We start from the raw sequence: 19,489 nt of genomic DNA on the forward strand, positions 1-19,489 counted from the left end.
TTATAGATATGATCAATATTCAAGTTTTATTGGGATCACCATGAAAATTTATCGAGGATGGCAAATTGAAATTACTGCGGCTTCATTCCCCGTATTACTATAGAATTAAATAGTTTCCATAAATGTTTCCCTTTATAGCCGATCTTAGGTCCGCCATATTTAACACTGCTACGTCTCCTCGGCCACAAAAGCCTTCTATTGGGTTTCCCTGTGACGTAGGTTCTCATCTGTCTCACTCGCACGCTACAGTGCTTAGGCCCCAATAGACAAGAGACGTCTGTGAGTTTCCCCACCTCGTGGTGAATCTGCGCCCTTTGTGGTACGCGGTCCTGGACGACAGGGTTCGTTTCACAGTTCCTGTAGGCTGACTCTTTCGGCCATATATTTAAATGAGAACGCAATGCTCGTTAACTCACACTGTGGAGTGCCAGGGCGCTAATTAAACATTACTCAATTAACAATCATTTATTGGCGAGAGTCTTCTTGCCGGCGTTGCCTAGGAACGACCGTGCTGAATACCGAATCCGCTGCTTGAAAGGTCGAGGTGGCAGGCCCTGACGTTGCCTTTGGTTTGTACCGAGACCTGTAGGAGGGTGTAGCGGCTGTGCGCCTGCGCATCGAAGCGTGGCTGTGGGCGACGTCAGAGCCTCAGTACCCTCTATGAGTGAAGCTGTACTTAGGCCTGTTCCCAGAATACTGCATCCCACTGTAGTCGGTTTTCGAGATGGCGCGAAGGCAAAAAACCCAGTAGCAACACGAAGGACAGCCTGAGTGACGGTCCCAGCACACAGCCGGCAAGGCGGTATTGCGGTATTAATGCTGCCCCGGTTGCGGCGACATAGGCACCCAGTGCCCAAGTTGGACAGTTTGTAGATGGGCAGGTCGGTTGTTCATCAACGGAAGATCGGTCAGGCCCCCAACCTCTGTCAGTGCTGTTATAACCGGAATGACTGCGGCTTGCCGTTCAGAAGTCTCTTCCACTGTCAGATGGCTGTGGACTTGCATCTGTGGGCTTCAGATTAGCGGCACCTTGTAGATACTTGTTGAATTCATCAGAGCATTCTGCAACTTATAGAGCTGGTCTGGCATTGGTATCGGTGATGAAGAAGGAATAGCCTTTCTCTGAGAATAAGCTTGAGGAGGGCAGAGATTGTATAGCAGGGGATGACATAGTTCCCCTGCCCTCCCTCTCCACCCCCCACCGCCCTACAGTATGCTCTCATTTTCGGAGCCTATCAACACTCTCAGTTGCTCTAGTGTTTCATTTCAGAGTTTGAGGGTGTTTGCCTCCTGAAAGGTGTTATTATGAATTTATAGGTGAAGTTACTGTATTTATCGTCATTACAGTAGAGCGTTCTGTCTGTTCCGCACTGTTTTCAAAGTGCTGAATCAGTTATTCTTGGCTTCCCTCTCACATAGTCTGATGAAACGAGCTCCCAGCTTGTTTGTACTTTGGACCATCCGTGTTGACATTCGGCTATGACGCTGTTTCATAGCCGGCAGACGTTCCCCGCTTAGTGATGCCTCAGTCAGCTTCTGACAAAATTTTATTCCTGCAATTATTTATTATACTCTGTGCATCGCTTCCTTTTATTATGCGGTTGATTCGCCATGGTTTCATGTTGATTACATACGGATCAATATCAACTCTTTGTGTTACTAGTGAACGTGTGGTTTTTGATAATACATTTAATGCTCGTTCATTGTTAAAAATTCCTATCTACCATATAAATATCACCACATTTTTCTTGCAATCAACACAAACATCTGCACTGAAATGATAGAAAGAAACTACGATACTATTCGCAACTTGCCTTGGGACACCACAGGAGTCTTTCAGCGAGATGAACCTTTCTGATAGTCGTTAATGTCAAATTGCCCACATCTCATTAATCCTATCTTTCAAGCATCCTTTCTTTCAAGCAACTGATATAAGGCAAATGATTAAGATTTATTGGAAATCCACTCTTCCACCACTTCGTTATCAATAATTTACTCAGATCTTCGTTCACCGAAAGAAATGAGATTTGATAATTTTATTGTATTATTTATAATCAACTGGTTCCAAATTACATGGACATGACGAAACCTTTGAGGACAATGAGACTTACCTCCATTAAACAGTATCACCAGTCCTGTCTTAGTTTTCGTTACTAGCAAAAGAAGAAACGTCCTGTCAATGAAGAGATCATTACAGATGGAGGAAAGTTCTAATTGCGCTAGAATAGGGAACGATTCAGGATTTGCCTGAACCAGTTTCAGGAAACCACATGCCCGTAAGGTTTGTTGTGGAGACATGAGATTCAGTGACAGCGTTATTCTATAAACAGCTTGTAGTCGAGCAGTTTCTTGTTTCATGATAACGAGCAGCGACATTTATAAATAGAAAGAATTTTTTGAAGGTGTACAAAAGTTTCAATGTGTGAGAACAGTATCTGATAGCATATGACCCAGCGATTGGGTGTGTCAGTTAAAAGGGAAAGATATAGCTGCAAGAGATAATTAAGCACACGTTCTTAATGTATCATGAAACTTCAGTAATATAAGAGCACACGAGGAAACTTCTCACAAGAATCCTTTATTCGGTATCTGTTGTATTCTCACAGAATTTCGCTGACAAACATTTCAGATTATAAAGTGTACCATTCATACACCCTATAAGTAACTTTAAATGTTTATTTCATTTCGTATCGCATTTTAATATATCCTTAGCTATGTAATTGATGTGGCAGAGTCGATATGCTTTTTGTCAATAGTTTAGTCACTGCAAACATGACTTCGTTTCTACATATTCTCTTTCACTTAGTCGTGTACAAGAGAAGCTGTCAACAACTAGAAGGAAATGGAAGATTGAGGCTTAGTTTTCTGTTAATGACAAAGCCATTTGTAACCTTCCAGCAGTAAAAATACGTATAACATTCCGTAACCTCGTAATAAAAATGTGACTAACCTCTCAATAAAACTGTGGCTCACTTATAACCTTTCAATAATTGACTGTGAATTTAAATTGATAAATTTTGGACGTCAGCAGTGCTGCGTCATGGCCCTAAAAGATCATTCTGAATAAATTGAAAATTCTTACCTCAATGAAGTCGCCGGATAACCCGTATATATCTACTCCTATGATAAATTTTTCTGGCACAGCGCAGTGCAATGCTGGCCGCTAGATTTGTCATGTATAAAAAGAAACAACTGATTTTTCTTTACGATAATTGGGATGACCATGAATTGCAGAAATTAGTAAATTCTTTAAATTCAAATGAATGATTGTCAAAAAGGTTAATTTTATAAAAAAGATTATTATTAAAAGAAACAAACCACTCATCGCTCCCCACGACCGGTCCCGCCAACTCCATACACCTGACTGCTCGCCACTACTTACTCCTACTGACACTGCTTTTACCGCAGCCAACACTGCTCTCTGCTCTGAGATTCTCTTATAGCTTACATATCGCAGGCAGCGCGTGAGCAATCCATCAAAATTACATCTCGAGTGCGCTAGTAATAAATTCCTTAGTCATGGACCTCTTACACATTGTAAATAGAGCACAAACTTATATTCGGTAAGGGATTCGGTCATGTCCTTTTCAAAACAACATTTCCCACATTTGCTTTAATAAACTTAGGAAACGACAGTCAAGGTAAAACTGGATCGCCAGAGAAGGATTTTAACTGCTGTCCTGAATGGGAGCTCAGTCTCTTAACTACTATGTCATATCGCTCAGTCTGCTGTCACTTACTATCCAAAACAAAATATTCTGTGTAATTTACAGTTCCTTTCAGTTACTTAATGATGATACCTACAAATCTTTTCGGTATATGGGTAGTTCTGTCTGTCATCTTTGTAGTGCAGATAAAAGCAAAGCTGTTGTCAACCGGAATGTGGTTTGAACACCGTAGTGCATACTATTGTATGTGGTATACCCTCGTCTTCCTCCAAATTCTGAACTTATTTTCCTAGACTTTTATAGGAGAGTCTGCAGTTTCATGTGGAACCCGAAGCACGATACAACTTGGCATCTTTCACACTGACAAATCATTGCCGCAATTGAAAGAAGTGATGTGAGTGACCGAGAGAATTTCGAGAGTCGAATAAGGGATTGAAGACCAGGCCTTTGATTTGCAGCCTGGCTCTTATCTACTACGCCATCCCGACACGCCAGCCGGTGTGGCCAAGCGGTTCTAGGCGCTTCAGTCTGGGACCGCGTGACCGCTACGGTCGCAGGTTCGAATCCTGCCTCGGGCATGGATGTGTGTGATGTCCTTAGGTTAGTTAGGTTTAAGTAGTTCTAAGTTCTAGGGGACTGATGACCTCAGATGTTAAGTCCCATAGTGCTCAGAGCCATTTGAACCATTTGAACCATCCCGACACACTGTCACTGTGCACCTGTGCCTCTGACGAAGATACACTGACCTGAGTATATAGTCCATCATGTTCTTTAAGGGGTTGTCTGACACCTTCATATAGCTGGATAATAGTCCTCGTAGTGGTCGATACGGCTGCTTATTGTACAAATCTGCTGGAGTTACCTCTGGAGTGATGATGTCGTCATCGTGAGATACGAGGTCCTGTGGGTCAACCGTCAGGAGGAAGTCTCGCAGCTCCTGAGTGTTGTTCGCAGTAAATCCCAGGACCTCTGCCAGACGGAACGCCTTGGCCGCAGGGTCGGCCATTATTCCCCAGGGGCTGGCTGCCTCTCCACTATGGATTATGGCACCACGGAAGAGGCCTGTGAGGAAAACAAACAACTGCTACCACGTGTTCCGGTCGGACTGTGAAATCAACCAACAAATGCTACTTCGGTGGCAGCCATATTCTGTAGCGGCCTGCATCATGTAATATGGAGTAATTATACAGTCCGACGAACTTTCCAAAAAATCGGTACAGATAAAAGGCCAAGAACAACGTAAAAATGATACAGTATGTGAAAGACAGAACCTCAGTTTTTTAAATAGTTATAATTAACGTTTTGTGTGTTCACGCTTCGTCACGTGGAACATTCAATTGTAGTCCAATTCAGCCCATACCCGAATCGGTATATCAGGAGTGAAGGTAAAAACAGCTGCTGTGTCACAAGTCTTAGAGGTCCAGTGATAGAGGTGGAAACCCTTACGAAAAATCTCTAGGTGTCAACTCTGACGACTATGGTTAGCCACTCGAGTAGTACTGCCAGCAATGCGGCCTACCCAGTGACGTATCGAAGTCTCATTCAGGTGATCTCGTGCACAATTGTGAAAATGTGGAGAGGCGCTATCTTGTTGAAAAATGAAATCGCTGCTATTAGTTTCAAGTTGTGTCATGAGCCATGATTGCAACATGTCGAGATAGGCGACACCACTCTCCCAGTGAAGAAAAATGGTCCATAGACTGTCTTGTAGGACGTAGCAGAGCTTTCTGGGACTTAACAGTTTCACGTTCTTTACATGGTCCACTGTCTATTCCGACATGCCCGATCGTTTCGCATCTCACGAACAACCATCCTTCTCGAATTTCCTGTATCATTGCAACAATGCTATTGTGAAGTGGTGGTTTCTTGTGAAACTTGCCATGGAAAGCTCTTTGCATACTCACTACCGTTTGGCAATGGGCAAATGCGGTCATACAAAATGCTTTCTTCGCCTTCTTCGCTGCCATTTTGTGCAACATCGGTCGGTGTCACCGTTTCTGGCTATTTGCAAGTTAACTTGGGAATACCACATTCAAAAGAAACTCTCAGAGTTTGTTCATCACTGATTGTATTGTTCGTTAGCTATGTTTAGCCATTTACCTATACTGATTTTTTAAAATATTTGGTGGACTTTATAAGTAAACTGTGACTCTTGAGAGATATATGGGGTGGTCAAACCGCTTGTCATTACTATGTATGTCTTACATAGACCAAGAACGTGAAATGGAAAGTAGAAAGACAAACTGTTAAGATACTAAGTGCAAGCTCATGCTTTCCATGTATCCATTAAGTGTTGCCATTGTGTACTTGGACTCGTTTCGAAGTTATTCTCCTATGCTGGAAGACGATAAATAGAGAAATGAATGATGAAGATGTACAGCACTGTTAGCAAAACAGAAGGGTATCATAAAGCGTTATTTAGTCTCTGAGCTAGAAATATTGTGTCTCCTCGTACATTTTCCTTTGCGCCTATGATTATTGTGACGTCACTGTATACAGGGTGGTCCATTGATCGTGACCGGGCCAAATATCTCACGAAATAAGCGTCAAACGAAAAACTACAAAGACGAAACTTGTCTAGTTTGAAGGGGGAAACCAGATGGCGCTATGGTTGGCCCGCTGGATGGCGCAGCCATAGGTCAAACGGATATCAACTTCGTTTTTTTATATAGGAGCCCCCATTTGTATTACATATTCGTGTAGTACGTAAAGAAATATGAATGTTTTAGTTGGACCACATTTTTCGCTTTGTGATAGATGGCGCTGTAATAGTCACAAACATATGGTTCACAATTTTAGACCAACGGTTGCTAACAGGTAGGTTTTCTAAATTAAAATACAGAACGTAGGTATGTTTGAACATTTTATTTCGGTTGTTCCAATGTGATACATGTACCTTTGTGAACTTATCGTTTCTGAGAACGCATGCTGTTACAGCGTGATTACCTGTAAATACTACATTAATGCAATAAATGCCCAAAATGATATCTGTCAACCTCGGTGCATTTGGCAATACGTGTAACGACATTCCTCTCAACAGCGAGTAGTTCGCCGTCCGTAATGTTCGCGCATGCATTGACAATGCGCTGACGCATGTTGTCAGGCGTTGTCGGTGGATCACGATAACAAATATCCTTCAACTTTCCCCACAGAAAGAAATCCGGGGACGTCAGATCCGGCGAACGTGCGTGCCATGGTATGGTGTTTAGACGACCAATCCACCTGTCATGAAATATGCTATTCAATACCGCTTCAACCGCACGCGACTATGTGCCGGACATCCATCATGCAGTGAAACATTTTGTAGTAACATCGGTAGAACATTACGCAGGAAATCAGCATACATTGCACCATTTAGATTACCATCGATAAAATGGGGGCCAATTATCCTTCCTCCCATAATGCCGCACCATACACTAACCCGCCAAGGTCGCTGATATTCCACTTGTCGCAGCCGTCGTGGATTTTCCGTTGCCCAATAGCGCGTATTATGCCGGTTTACGTTACCGCTGTTGGTGAATGACGCTTCGTCGCTAAATAGAACGCGTGCAAAAAATCTGTCATCGTCCCATAATTTCTCTTGTGCCCAGTGGCAGAACTGTATACGACGTTCAAAGTCGTCGCCATGCAATTCCTGGTGCATAGAGATATGGGACAGGTGCAATCGATGTTGATGTAACATTCTCAACACCGACGTTTTTGAGATTCCCGATTCCTGCGCAATTTGTCTGCTGCTGATGTGCGAATTAGCCGAGACCGCAGCTAAAACACCTACTTGGGCATCATCATTTATTCCAGGTCGTGGTTGACGTCACACTTGTGGCTGAACACTTCCTGTTTCTTTAAATAACGTAACTATCCGGCGAACGGTCCGGACACTTGGATGATGTCGTCCAGGATACCGAGCAGCATACATAGCACACGCCCGATGGTAATTTTGATCACAATAGCCATACATCAACACGATATCGACCTTTCCCGCAATTGGTAAACGGTCCATTTTAACACGGGTAATGTATCGCGAAGCATATACCGTCCGCACTGGCGGAATGTTACGTGATACCACGTACTTATACGTTTGTGACTATTACAGCGGTATCTATCACAAAGCGAAAAAAGTGATCCAACTAAAACATTCATATTTCTTTACGCTCTACACGAGTATGTAATAAAAAAATGGGGGTTCTTATTGAAGAAAACGCAGTTGATATCCGTTTGACCTACGGCAGCGCCATCTAGCGGGCCAATCATAGCGCCATCTGGTTTCCCCCTTCAAGCTAGCTGTTTCGTTCTTTGTAGTTTTTTCGTTTGACGCTTATCTCGTGAGATATTTGGCCCTGTCACTATCAATGGACCACCCTGTATATTCATTGAGGACAGCTGTCGTGACTGTATTTATACATCTACTGAAATAAGAATGGTATATGAGATGAGAGTACTGTGCCAAGGGTATTGTGTCTTAAGGGATCAAATGGAACTTTCAGCATTTACAAAGCAAACGAAAAACGAAATACGAAATCAAAGATTCCCTCAATTCTGTGACGTCTGCGCTAAGGAATTCTGCATGTCTGCTGTTGCTTGGGGAAAAGCAGATCTTTTCTGAAAAATTCGAGAGTGCACTGCAAGTAAAAAGTCTAAGGTAAGAACAAACACAGTGTAGTGATTTCACTAACAATGGTAGTAGGAATTGAAAGGTGAGTTGCTAGAGTATCTGATCGTAGTATGCATGTACATCGGCTACAGAATAATCCTTCCCAGCTCTAGCATTTTACATAACAACTAAGTAATGATATGCCGGCATCAGAGTTTATTGTATGATAGTGAAATGTATTTAATACTACTATGGTTTATATGCCAACCTATGGAAGAAGAAGCTAGGTTTTCTATGTCTGTGTAAGCCCCCTGGTAAAAATTGAGATAGTCTGTAGAAACCGAGCCCTAGATCTTTTAATTACTAGCTGACAATAGCAACAACTGGATGAGACGAGCCATATCAGTAGCACTTTTGAGACTTCGGTTTTAATTTCGGCGGACAGGCATCCTGCACTCACCAGTGCCACATTAGCGAAACTGTTTTGCTAGTGCATAGATTTAGAAACTGGTTATATAAAGATGTTAACATATTAAGCAACCGTTGGATACCAGACTACTGATTGGGAGAATGTAACTAAAATTTTCTAACGTGAAAAGACCCTTTCTCCCTTGAGTTTGATACATTTATGGAGACTTCAGCATTGTATTCTTCTGAACGTAGAGAATAAATTTGGACAAGAGAACACAAACCCGGTATACTTTAAAGACCTAAATGGCGACCTGCTTAGTGTCACTCAGTGTGCTACTCTTTCGAAATTATTTAGTCGGGTGAACTCATTTTATGCACCGATTTGTGGCGAGAGGCGATAGCTTTGCCACCATGATAAATGCTGACCAAAATTGGGTTTCCTTAGTGACATCCAAAAGTGTACCACTGTTATATGAAATGGTTTTATGCACCAACCTGCAGTGAGAGGTGACAGTACCAGGTGCGAGACAGAGCAGCCTCCAGAGCTCTCACCACCGATGGTCACCTGGTTAGGATCCCCACCGAAGGCAGCGATATTCTGTTGTATCCACTGCAGGGACATCACCATGTCCTTCATGCCGGCATTCCCAGGGATCACCTCGTCACCAGTGCTCAGCAAGCCTGCAAAGTGCACCATAGTGCAACTATTAAAAAATGAATCCTTGCAATTGTGCCTTTAGGATTCACACAGACACCCCCCCCCCCCCTCACACACACACCAAAATGTCTTATACAGAGATCGTCAGATCCAGCATTTTACATCAAAGTATACGAAAAAAAAAAAAATGGTTCAAATGGCTCTGAGCACTATGGGACTCAACTGCTGTGGTCATAAGTCCCCTAGAACTTAAAACTACTTAAACCTAACTAACCTAAGGACATCACACACATCCATGCCCGAGGCAGGATTCGAACCTGCGACCGTAGCGGTCGTGCGGTTCCAGACCGTAGCGCCTTTAACCGCTCGGCCACTCTGGCCGGCAAAGCATACCAAATCCCTTTGAACTTTTATGGCAAGAAGTACCAGATCCCCCTGCACTGAGCCATCTGTGGCATTTTTTTCTGTGATGCAAATAATATAGAGCGTATTCGATTGTTTTGTGACAATTATTCGTCTGAAAACAAAAATTATTGTATTTTGTTTCCGTTCTGTGTGATGCCTGACAATATGGATTTCAGATCGAGTGGTTCTTCCCTGTATATGGTCATTTATAGAGGCCTGCAGTTAGGTCTTTTGGTATTGTAGAAAAGAAACCCTGATAACTTGAAACTGTAATGCTCCCAGAAGAACACCATAATGTATTTGAGACAGTAGGGACACTTTACTCCCTAAGTTCTGGTTTTTCCTCAAACAGTTGGTAAGAAATCAGTCAAACATTAGTTCCAAACTAAAAAAAAAAAACTTCAAAATTAATGAAGCTGACCGTCTCACTGGTCGTCATCCGTCAGCACTGGTTGGTCTGCATGCTACATACGCAATGACACCAAAGTGTAAACACAAAATGTTCAGAGGCAGGGTAAGGTGTGGTCGTATTTTGCCTCAAGTAAACAAACAACAAGCAAAGAAAAATGACTTTCTGGAGTGGGGTATGAATTGAACCAAATCCCTTTCTAAAAATGTTTGTGGTAGAGGATACTGAAGTATTATTAGTTAATGAGGATGGAGACAGTGACAAGATAGACATTCTTAATGATGACTGATGTTTTGCAGCAAATAACAGTAGTACTAGAAACAATTAGTTCCTATACTATGATCATTATTGAGATAGTACCTGTTAACAATTCTTACAATTCTGTAAGACTTGAAGTAACTACCATTCTAGAAGGTCCTGTAGAGAATTAATATATGACAAGTTATGCTCTAAGTAAGAGAAAGATAAAGTTATGTTCTAAAGTTTTGATTGATAAACATGTCTTCCAAAGTCATTTGCAACAAATGACACAAAATATATTAGTATTGAGTGTTATTTGTTCATGAAGCGTAGTTTGTACACTTTGAAAATATTTTTTATGACTAAAAGTACCAATTACAACATTAAATTCCCAATAACTGTAGAATAATAATGAGAAATATTTTAAATTTTTCTAAAAGATATATTAGTGAGTCCCAGACAAGTTGCATATCAACTATGGTTTGTGCATATCGACTATGGTTTGCATATGAGAACCATTGTGGCTACAGGAAATTTTTCTGCTATACTGAACAATTTGTCCAGTTTGGTACCATTTGGAAACGAGCAATTATTTATATATATATATATATATATGTGTGTGTGTGTGTGTATGCACATTCCACATCTCCTTCCAAACCACTGGATGGGATTTCAACCAAATATGGCACATGTATTACTGATTGTCTGGAAAGAAACATTGTTGGGGTAACCACCATCTGGTTCCCATTGGGGTGGGAGTAGGGTAAAAAAAGCGTTATAATGCCTGATATCTATGTGTACCATAGGCATATGCAGGCAAATGTGAATTAGGAAACACTATAAGGAACTCAGCTACTACCACAAAACAAGTAACTGAAATGCCGCATTGAACGAATGGATTCGTTGTTCAGACAATTAACACAAAATATCGCTGTAGAGGTACCTTAGAACCTGATACAAGTATACCTTCAATGGCCTGAATTCATCTTTGCACAGAATTCAGTGACTGCCTCGAGACAGCGAAATAAATGGATCACATGTTCGGAGCTGTTGACGTCAGGCAGCTAATATAGCTCCGTGTCCAGTGGAGCACAACTACCAGACCGTTCTGTGCTTCACAGCAACTCTTGCTGCCACTGTACCCCGTTCTGCCTGGCTACAATTTAGCACTTCTCTGTGGTTATTCCTCCTGTTTTACTTGGCGACTGACTGGAATTTTCTTGGTGAATCTTTAGCGTAGCTGTCTATCACGTTTAGTCAAAGCACAGGCTGGTTTTGAGAACTGTCTGTTTATTTTAGAGTTATGTAAAGAGCAGTGAAATAAATCAGTAATGTCCCTCTGACTACGTTTTTTTCCACAACCAACTGCGGAAATAATCAAGGAACAAATGTCATCAAACAGATCATGAAATATTCGTAAGTTGGCGATATGAGTCACTGATTGTCTGGAGGAAAATAAGTGAACATGAAACAGGTCATCCATACCGAAATGGCTCTCATCTGAAGCAGCATAGATTAACTTGTTTTTTTTTTAATTGTAATTTCATTTCCCTTCCCCATATGGGCAGGGGAGGGCTGGCAACGGCACAGTCCACTACTCTTCATTCAATTGGCTTTACAAAAGTATAGAAGGGTGATTACATAAAAAGGGGGGATAAAAAGGGGTACATAAAAACCACAGTAAACGGAAATGATGGGAGTTAAAATATACGCAAAGATGGGAATGTACAATGGCGGACAGTTAAAAAGTCGGCATAAAGTTAAAAGAACACAGCTGGCAACTGAAAGTGCACTTAAAAACGTGGAGGCAAACACAAGTTAAAAGTCGGTCACAGGATAAAAATCACACAGAGCAAGACACTTAAAAAACACTGGAAACCACAGAGTACTCATGAAGAATAAAAAAAAAAACCTCTGGTAGGGACCTGCTGAGGAACTGGACAGGAGAGGAAAAGAGGGGAGGAGGTGCAGTGGGGAGGGGGTGGCTGGGAGGGGTGGGAGGAAGAGGGGAAAAAACGGAGCAGGAGGCATGCCGAGAGGCAGGAGATGGGTAGGGTGGGAGATGAAGAGGGAAGACAAGGCAAAAGGGAGTGCAGAGACACTGAAGGCGAGCACAGGAGAAGGAGGGAGTGTAGGGGGGGAAAGCCACTCAGGAGAAGGGAGGGGGAGGAGAGGGAGCCCTGAGGAGGAGGCAGGAGGAAGGTGGGCTTAGAGTTGGTAGGAGGGACAGACATCAGGGCGAAGTTTATCATCTGGGAGGGGTAGGTGCTGGAAGTTTTGTTGGGAAAGGAGATGAAGGGTGTGGAGATGGGACACAGTAAAGGCACAGCAATGGGCTGGGGGTGGAGAGGAAGGGGGACACAAGGGTTGGGGGTATCAAGTCGGTGTGCAATATACGGGGTGCGGATGTGTTCAAAGAAAGGGAGAAGGTGGGGGAAAGGGATGAGATCATAGAGGATGCGCATGGGGGACGGAAGGCAGATACAGAAGGCGAGGTGGAGTGCGTGGCGTTCTGGGATTTGGAAGGCTTTATAGAACCTGGGATAGGCGGAAATCCAAGCAATGTTGGCATAACGAAAGATGGGGCAGATCAAGGATTTGTAGGTGTGAAGGCTGGTGGAAGGATGCAGTTCCCATGTCCAGGCAGACAGGAGTTTCAGGAGGTGGAGTCTGTTGTGAGCTTTGTGTTGGATTGTAAGGAGATGTGAAGTCCAGATGAGGTGGTGGTCGAGGGTGAGAACAAGGTATTTGAGAGTAGGAGTGAGGTGGATAGGATGGCCATAAATGGTTTAGTAGAAATCATAGAGACGAAAGGAATGGGTGGTGTGGCCTATGATAAACGCTTGGGTCTTGGAGGGGTTGTTATGAAGGAAACCACTGGTTGCTCCAAGTGCTGAACTGGTCAAGGTGGGTTTGCAGGGTATGTTAGGACCCTTGAAGGGTAGGATAAAGTGCTAGGAACGCGATGTCATCAGCAAATTGGAGGCGATGAACAGGTGGTGGACGTTTGAGCATATCAGCCATGCACAGGAGATAGAGAGGGGAAAGGACGGAGCCTTGGAACATGATGGCGGAGGGATAGAAGGTATGGGAGTTGCAATTGTGGATAGTGACATAGGAGAACAACGGGAGAGGAAGGAAGCAACGAGATGGACGAAATTTATAGGGAGAGCATAGATCTGGGGTTTGAAGAGGAGCCCGGGATGCCAGAGATGGTCGTAGGCGTGTTCTGGAGGTCAAGGGAAACAAAGATAGTGGAGCAATGGGAGCTAAGTTGGAGGGAAAGAAGATTGGTAAGGTTAAGGAGCTGGTCGTTGGCTGAGAAGGAAGGCCAGAAGCTACACTGGGTAAGGGGAAGGAGGTGGTGTTGGTTAAGGTGGCGTGAATATGGCAGGAGAGGATGGTCTCGAAGACCTTACTGAACGTGGAGGTAAGGCAGATGGGACGATAGGAAGAGGTACCAGAGGGAGGTTTGCTGGGCTTAGGGAACAGCAGGATACGGGAAGTCTTCCACAGGTTGGGGTACAAGCCAGTGGAGAGGAGGACATTGTACAGATTAGCAAGGAAAGCCAGGGAGGATGGGGGGATGGGGATTCCTTGAGGTGACGGTAGGTGACGCCATCATGACCAGCAGCGGTGTTGCATTTGGAGCAGAGGACGAGTGTGATGCCATGTGCGGTGATGGGAGTGTTGATGTCTGAGGGGGCTGACTGATCCAAGTACTGAAAGCTAGGGGCGAGTGGTGGGAAACAGGTATCAGTCCAGTCAAGGATAATGGGGAAGAGGGAGTAGTCAAAGTGGGGATTGTCAGGAATGGAGAAGACCTCGGAGAGGGTGGGAAGCGATGTGGTTAGCCTTACTGAGGTTGTAAGGAAAGGGGCGATTGTTGTAGAGGATAGGGTAATGCGGGGTAGGATGGCTACCAGTAAGGCGGTGGAAGGATGCTGACCAGTACTTGGAGGAGTTGACAGGGAGGGTGGAGTTGAGGCATGTGCATGACTGGTGCCAGTCAGGTTAAGTTGGTGGAACACTAATTTTTGTAAAAGCTCTGGAAGACCGTCGTCTTTCTCTACCAAGAAACAAATTGAGACTGTACTGATCACTTCCGAAAAGACTGGCATACGTCCAGCAAAACATGATCTGTTTTCTTATTATCCTTCATGTGTTTTCACATTAACCATACAGACGCCGCTTGAATATAGGTGACACAGATGGCAGCACTCTATGGCACACACAGAATGCTAGCGGCAGCGTCGAGACTGAGGACTGATTTTGATTGTAGAAATGGTGTTCCCCCACTGCAAGAACAGTGATTATTCATTTATTTTCTCTACTTGTGTTGGGTAGCACCACAATCGGTTTAATGCCCTGACGATACACGAATCTGTGTACAGGGTGTATTATAATTCGTAGCGAAAACTCACATTCGAAGTGACTATTAACGTTACACTTTATCAGTTAATCGAGGTGTTCCACGTGTCATCATCACATTTGAATGCAATACTACTCTGGAATTTGCAGTGAATGAAGAATTATTTCATACACCCCGGCATTATTTCGCAAATCTTGCCAAGACTGTACAACTTGCAGCTCCAGTTCCTCAGCTATGTCGACGGGAGTGCTGTACACTTAACTTTTCGGGTGACATCAGACAGAAATATCGAGGAATGAGGTAAAATGATCTTAGAGACCAAGGTATAGGCCCTGTTCGACGTTTCCGTCTTGGGACCTGTTACATAGTTGGATGTCGTCTTGTATCAGCAGCAAAAACCTTCCAAAATCTCCACTATTTTTCGGTACACAGGAGGAAAATAAACTTCAGATGGAAACTGTGTCTGAAACATTGACCAAGCCAACAGAGCATCGCGTTCATGGGACGTAAGGCATGTACACGCCACTGTCTATCATGGCCATCAGTCACTATCACAGAGTAAAAAAAACAAAACATTGCGAGACATTCTGTCTACGGTCTGTCAGCGTACAAAGTAACGTTTGCAGCCAATGGTGTGGCCTAGAGGCAAGCGCCGGCGCCTATACGTAATTTCGACGCTCTGTAGCGTCGTTGGATGACGTTTTCGGACATGGATTCCTATTCTCGATTTATTCCTCAAGACACACTTTACAACTCCTCGAAATTTGTCGCAGCATTTCTGGAACACCCCGTATAAGCAGCGACATACGGGCAAAGGAGGTGTGTGGCATTTGTATCTTTACTACGTGCGTATGGTAAATTCAGGAACGTGAACTGGGACGACTTTATTACCAAATGCGTCTAAACTGGACCAACGTGTAGTTGTTATTTTCTTGGTTGTTGAAGGACAAACTCCGGTGGCAGCATCCATCGGAGAATGAAGAGTGCGTATGGGGCAGCATGCCTGTCGAAAACCCCGTTGTTGAATAGTGAGACAAGAGGTGCTACTGTGTCGTGATAACACACGTCCCTATCTTGCAAATATCGTAATGCTGAAGTTGCGCCAACTCAAGTGGGAGTCACTCGAGTACGGCTCTTTCGTCCCTTAAAAAAAGGCCTCGGAGGGTCGAAGACTCCTATCGAACGAGGACGTGCAGCTGGCAGTTAAGAACAGCATGACACGGTGTTTTACAGATAGATATCTTGACCCTAACGCGTGGGTGGGATGATTGCGTCAATACTCTCATGTGATCGGCATACCGATTCTGAACGGACGGAAGCTTTTTATAGTCCCTTGTATAATAACAAAAGTTTGATTACAATATTTATAGATAAATAAATTATAAATCTCCTATGGCTCACAGCTTGGTACAAATACGAGGGTAATCCCAAAAGTAAGGTCTCCTGTTTTTTATGAGTACATAGACCTGTTTATTTCTACAATGGTTTACATCAGTTTACAGCTTGAACATTTACCTATTTTTCGACATAATCACCATTTCTGTCGATGCATTTTTGTAGATTCTGTGGAAGTTTTTGTATGCCCATGTCATACGAGCTCGCCACCATGCTGTTCAGAAAGTTATGAATCTCTTCTTTCACCCCGTCGTCGGAGCTGAATCGCTGGCACCACAATTAACGCTGACAGGTACTGTGAGACTGAAAAAACTCAAACGGGCATTCAGAACCGGAGAAGAGGAATATGGAGCAAGGGCGTACACATTCTCCATGACAACGCTCGCCCACACATCGCTCAGCAAGCCGTTGCTCTCCTGCAACAGTTTCAGTGCAACATAATCACCCACCCATCCTATAATCCTGACTTGGCGCCCAGTGACTATCACCTGTTCCCTAGGTTAAAAGAACATTTGGTCGGAAAGCGATTCAGCTCCGACGACGAGGTTAAAGGAGAGGTTCGTAAATTTCTGAACAGCATGGCGGTGAGCTGATATGAGATGGGCATACAAAAACTGCCACAGCGTCTACAAAAATGCATCGACAGAAATGGTGATTATGTCGAAAAATAGCTAAATGTTCCAGCTGTAAACTGATGTAAACCATTGTAAAAATAAACAGGTCAATGTACTTATAAAAAAATAGGAGACCTTACTTTTGGGATTACCCTCGTATTTTCATTGGATGGCATTTCAGTGACAGATGTGTCAGTCCTGTTGCTGCCCCCGTAATCGAACCCAGATCCGCAGCGTGGAAAGCATGAACGCTACCATTCACAGCGATTACCGTATTTGTGAATGCTTATGAACCTGAGGACATTTCGACTAGTAAATTGTAACAGCTCTTCACAGCAAAATACCGGACGCCTCGCCAATGCTCAGTGATGAGGAATCAACCATTTAAAGACAAAGAATCATGCACCCTAGGCAGCTATGCGATGCCTCCCTTCTCTCCTTCCCTACTACATACCCGATAATGGCATCCAAACAATGCAGTTAGCAACATTTGCTTTCTGAGCGTAGTGTTCAGTTGGTCTCCTATAGTACGAGTAATACTGAGCCATGCAAGTACACTGTGTTGTGTCCGCATGTCCAGCGCTTTAGTGAAGTTACTTTGTGATTTTACTGCCTTCATAACGAAGATCTAACTGACAAAAATACGTCTAGAAAAGGAACTATGTGGCACATGTTATCGAAAAAGAAAAGCGCATGGAAAGAAGGAAAATGAAAATTAAGCTAAGGCTGTGAAAGATGTTTTACTTCGCCTTCTACAAGCAGCGAAAAATCTTGTAAACAAGTTGTTTCCTCTAATAGAAATACTATGAGATGAAGTGCTGGACCCCCCTACAGCTACGAGACCTGAACCGTCGATGTATTATCTGCCGGCTTTCATCTCGGGATCTTCAGTCGACGTTTCTTTATTACTTTTCTCCTGTTTCGCGAAGACGAGTGGCTGGCGCTCTCCAACATCCTCCCTCCATTTCTGCCAGCGGACTGAAGTCAAGCGCGTGGCCGTAGGTAATAACGACCGCGGAATGGGGATGGTGTGGAAGTGGGAGGGGGGGAGGAGGGGGGGAGGGGGGTTGTTACCCTGGTCGTTATCGCTGTAGCTCCTTGGAAATGTCGTTCGTTGCAACACGGGAATCAAGGATCCGTTTACCTTTAAGCTTTCGCCTTTCTCAGACAAACTAATCTCAAGCTTACGGGCGTGATATCTCTTCTCCACAGCACGTGGTGTGTATGTGTAGGGGAGGGGGGGGGAGGACTATAGGGAACGAGTGGGCAAATGATATGTCGCTCGTGTAACTAGAACAGGTTCTGGTGACACTCATTGAAACTCACAGTCGGTTGAGTGAAACGTTTGGTGGTGGTGAATGTGAAGAACGTGCATCCAAAGAAGGCCAAACGTCATGTGACAGCGAACCAAACAGTCTCGGCCTCGAGACCGTAATTTTGGAGGATCCTTGGCATTTCAGTGGGTTAAGGGGGCCCAATTATGCATGATGACCTTACAATGCGGAAAGTGAAACTAGGTGCGTATCTCAAATACCGAAAGGCGATCGTATGGCTCCGCGAGGGGCAATTTGCCACATGATGTTGACAAGTGATGGTGGGAGCTCAAATGGTTCAAATGGCTCTGAGCACTATGGGACTTAAACCTGAGGTCATCGGTCCCCTAGAACGTAGAACTACTTAAACCTAACTAACCTAAGTACATAACATTCATCCATGCCTGAGGCAGGATTCGAACCTGCGACCGTAGTGGTAACGCGGTTCCAGACTGAAGTGCCTTGAACCGCTCGGCCACACCAGCCGGCGATGGTGGCAGCAGGAAGCTTAATTTTTTCAACAATTGTGGCAATGGGTAGGGCATGGTTGCCATTTTTCAGTACTGAACTGAGAGGTGCCAGCAGCTCAGTGGACGCACACAGAGTTAGCACTACAGAGGCAAAGGTAGCCATATGTAGGGTCAGCGAAAGCGTAATCCTTACCCACTGCGTCATATGGGTCTACAGCGATAGGTGCGAGCTGTATTTTAAAGAAAAAGCTCTACATGAAAAAAGGGACGTAAAAGACCACACGTGTGCTCTTTCTTCAAGGCAATGCACCGGTGCACAGGGCGAATACAATGCAGGAGTGTCTTCGTTCAAATGGTTCAAATGGCTCTGAGCACTATGGGACTTAACATCTGTGGTCATCAGTCCCCTAGAACTTAGAACTACTTAAACCTAACTAACCTAAGGACATCACACACATCCATGCCCGAGGCAGGATTCGAACCTGCGACCGTAGCGGTCACGCGGTTCCATACTGAAGCGCCTAGAACCGCACGGCCACACCGGCCGGCGAGTGTCTTCGTGAAATCAACTTTGACCTACCTCCTAACGGTTTCTATCTTTTTCCAACGATGAAAGACGCACTCCATGGTCAAAAATTTTCTAGTCGTCGGCTATTTCCAGTCGTCAAAACAGACTCCTAAAGGAGCGTTCACACCGGCGATATTGTGAACGATGTCTATGGCTGCAGAGGGAAAACTTTGAGACGATTCATATTTGTTATGAGATTATTTTGTAGAAACGAAAACCGGAGACCTTAGAAATTGAACGCACGTCTCCCGCGTCCTGGGACAAACCCATATGGGGTCGGTGTGGGTCGCATGGCGCAATCAGGACGTTGATGACAACGGGAGGTCGTTGTGCTGCTCTAATTAACCTTTATAACGGAGATGAGAGAGAGAAGAA

The 19,489-nt window shown here is 44.0% G+C and overlaps 2 protein-coding genes across 2 annotated transcripts in view; both read right to left on the minus strand.

Moving 5' to 3' along the window:
* The window catches only part of LOC124805688 (pyrethroid hydrolase Ces2e-like), a 43,030-nt gene extending 38,356 nt beyond the window's left edge, over window positions 1-4,674 (minus strand). Inside the window, exon 1 of the mRNA XM_047266257.1 lies at window positions 4,415-4,674. Within this exon, the coding sequence (XP_047122213.1) occupies window positions 4,415-4,674 (260 nt within the window). The remainder of the gene's footprint in view (window positions 1-4,414) is intronic.
* Window positions 4,675-4,795: 121 nt separating this feature from the next.
* Window positions 4,796-19,489, minus strand: part of LOC124805689 (venom carboxylesterase-6-like) — a 33,920-nt gene continuing 19,226 nt past the window's right edge. The window contains exons 4-5 of the mRNA XM_047266258.1: window positions 9,166-9,351; window positions 4,796-4,827 (exon numbers count right to left, since the gene is read on the minus strand). Coding sequence (XP_047122214.1) covers window positions 4,796-4,827; window positions 9,166-9,351 — 218 coding nt within the window. The remainder of the gene's footprint in view (window positions 4,828-9,165; window positions 9,352-19,489) is intronic.

This window comes from Schistocerca piceifrons, chromosome 7 (genome assembly GCF_021461385.2).
Source record: "Schistocerca piceifrons isolate TAMUIC-IGC-003096 chromosome 7, iqSchPice1.1, whole genome shotgun sequence".
Lineage (NCBI taxonomy): Eukaryota > Metazoa > Arthropoda > Insecta > Orthoptera > Acrididae > Schistocerca > Schistocerca piceifrons.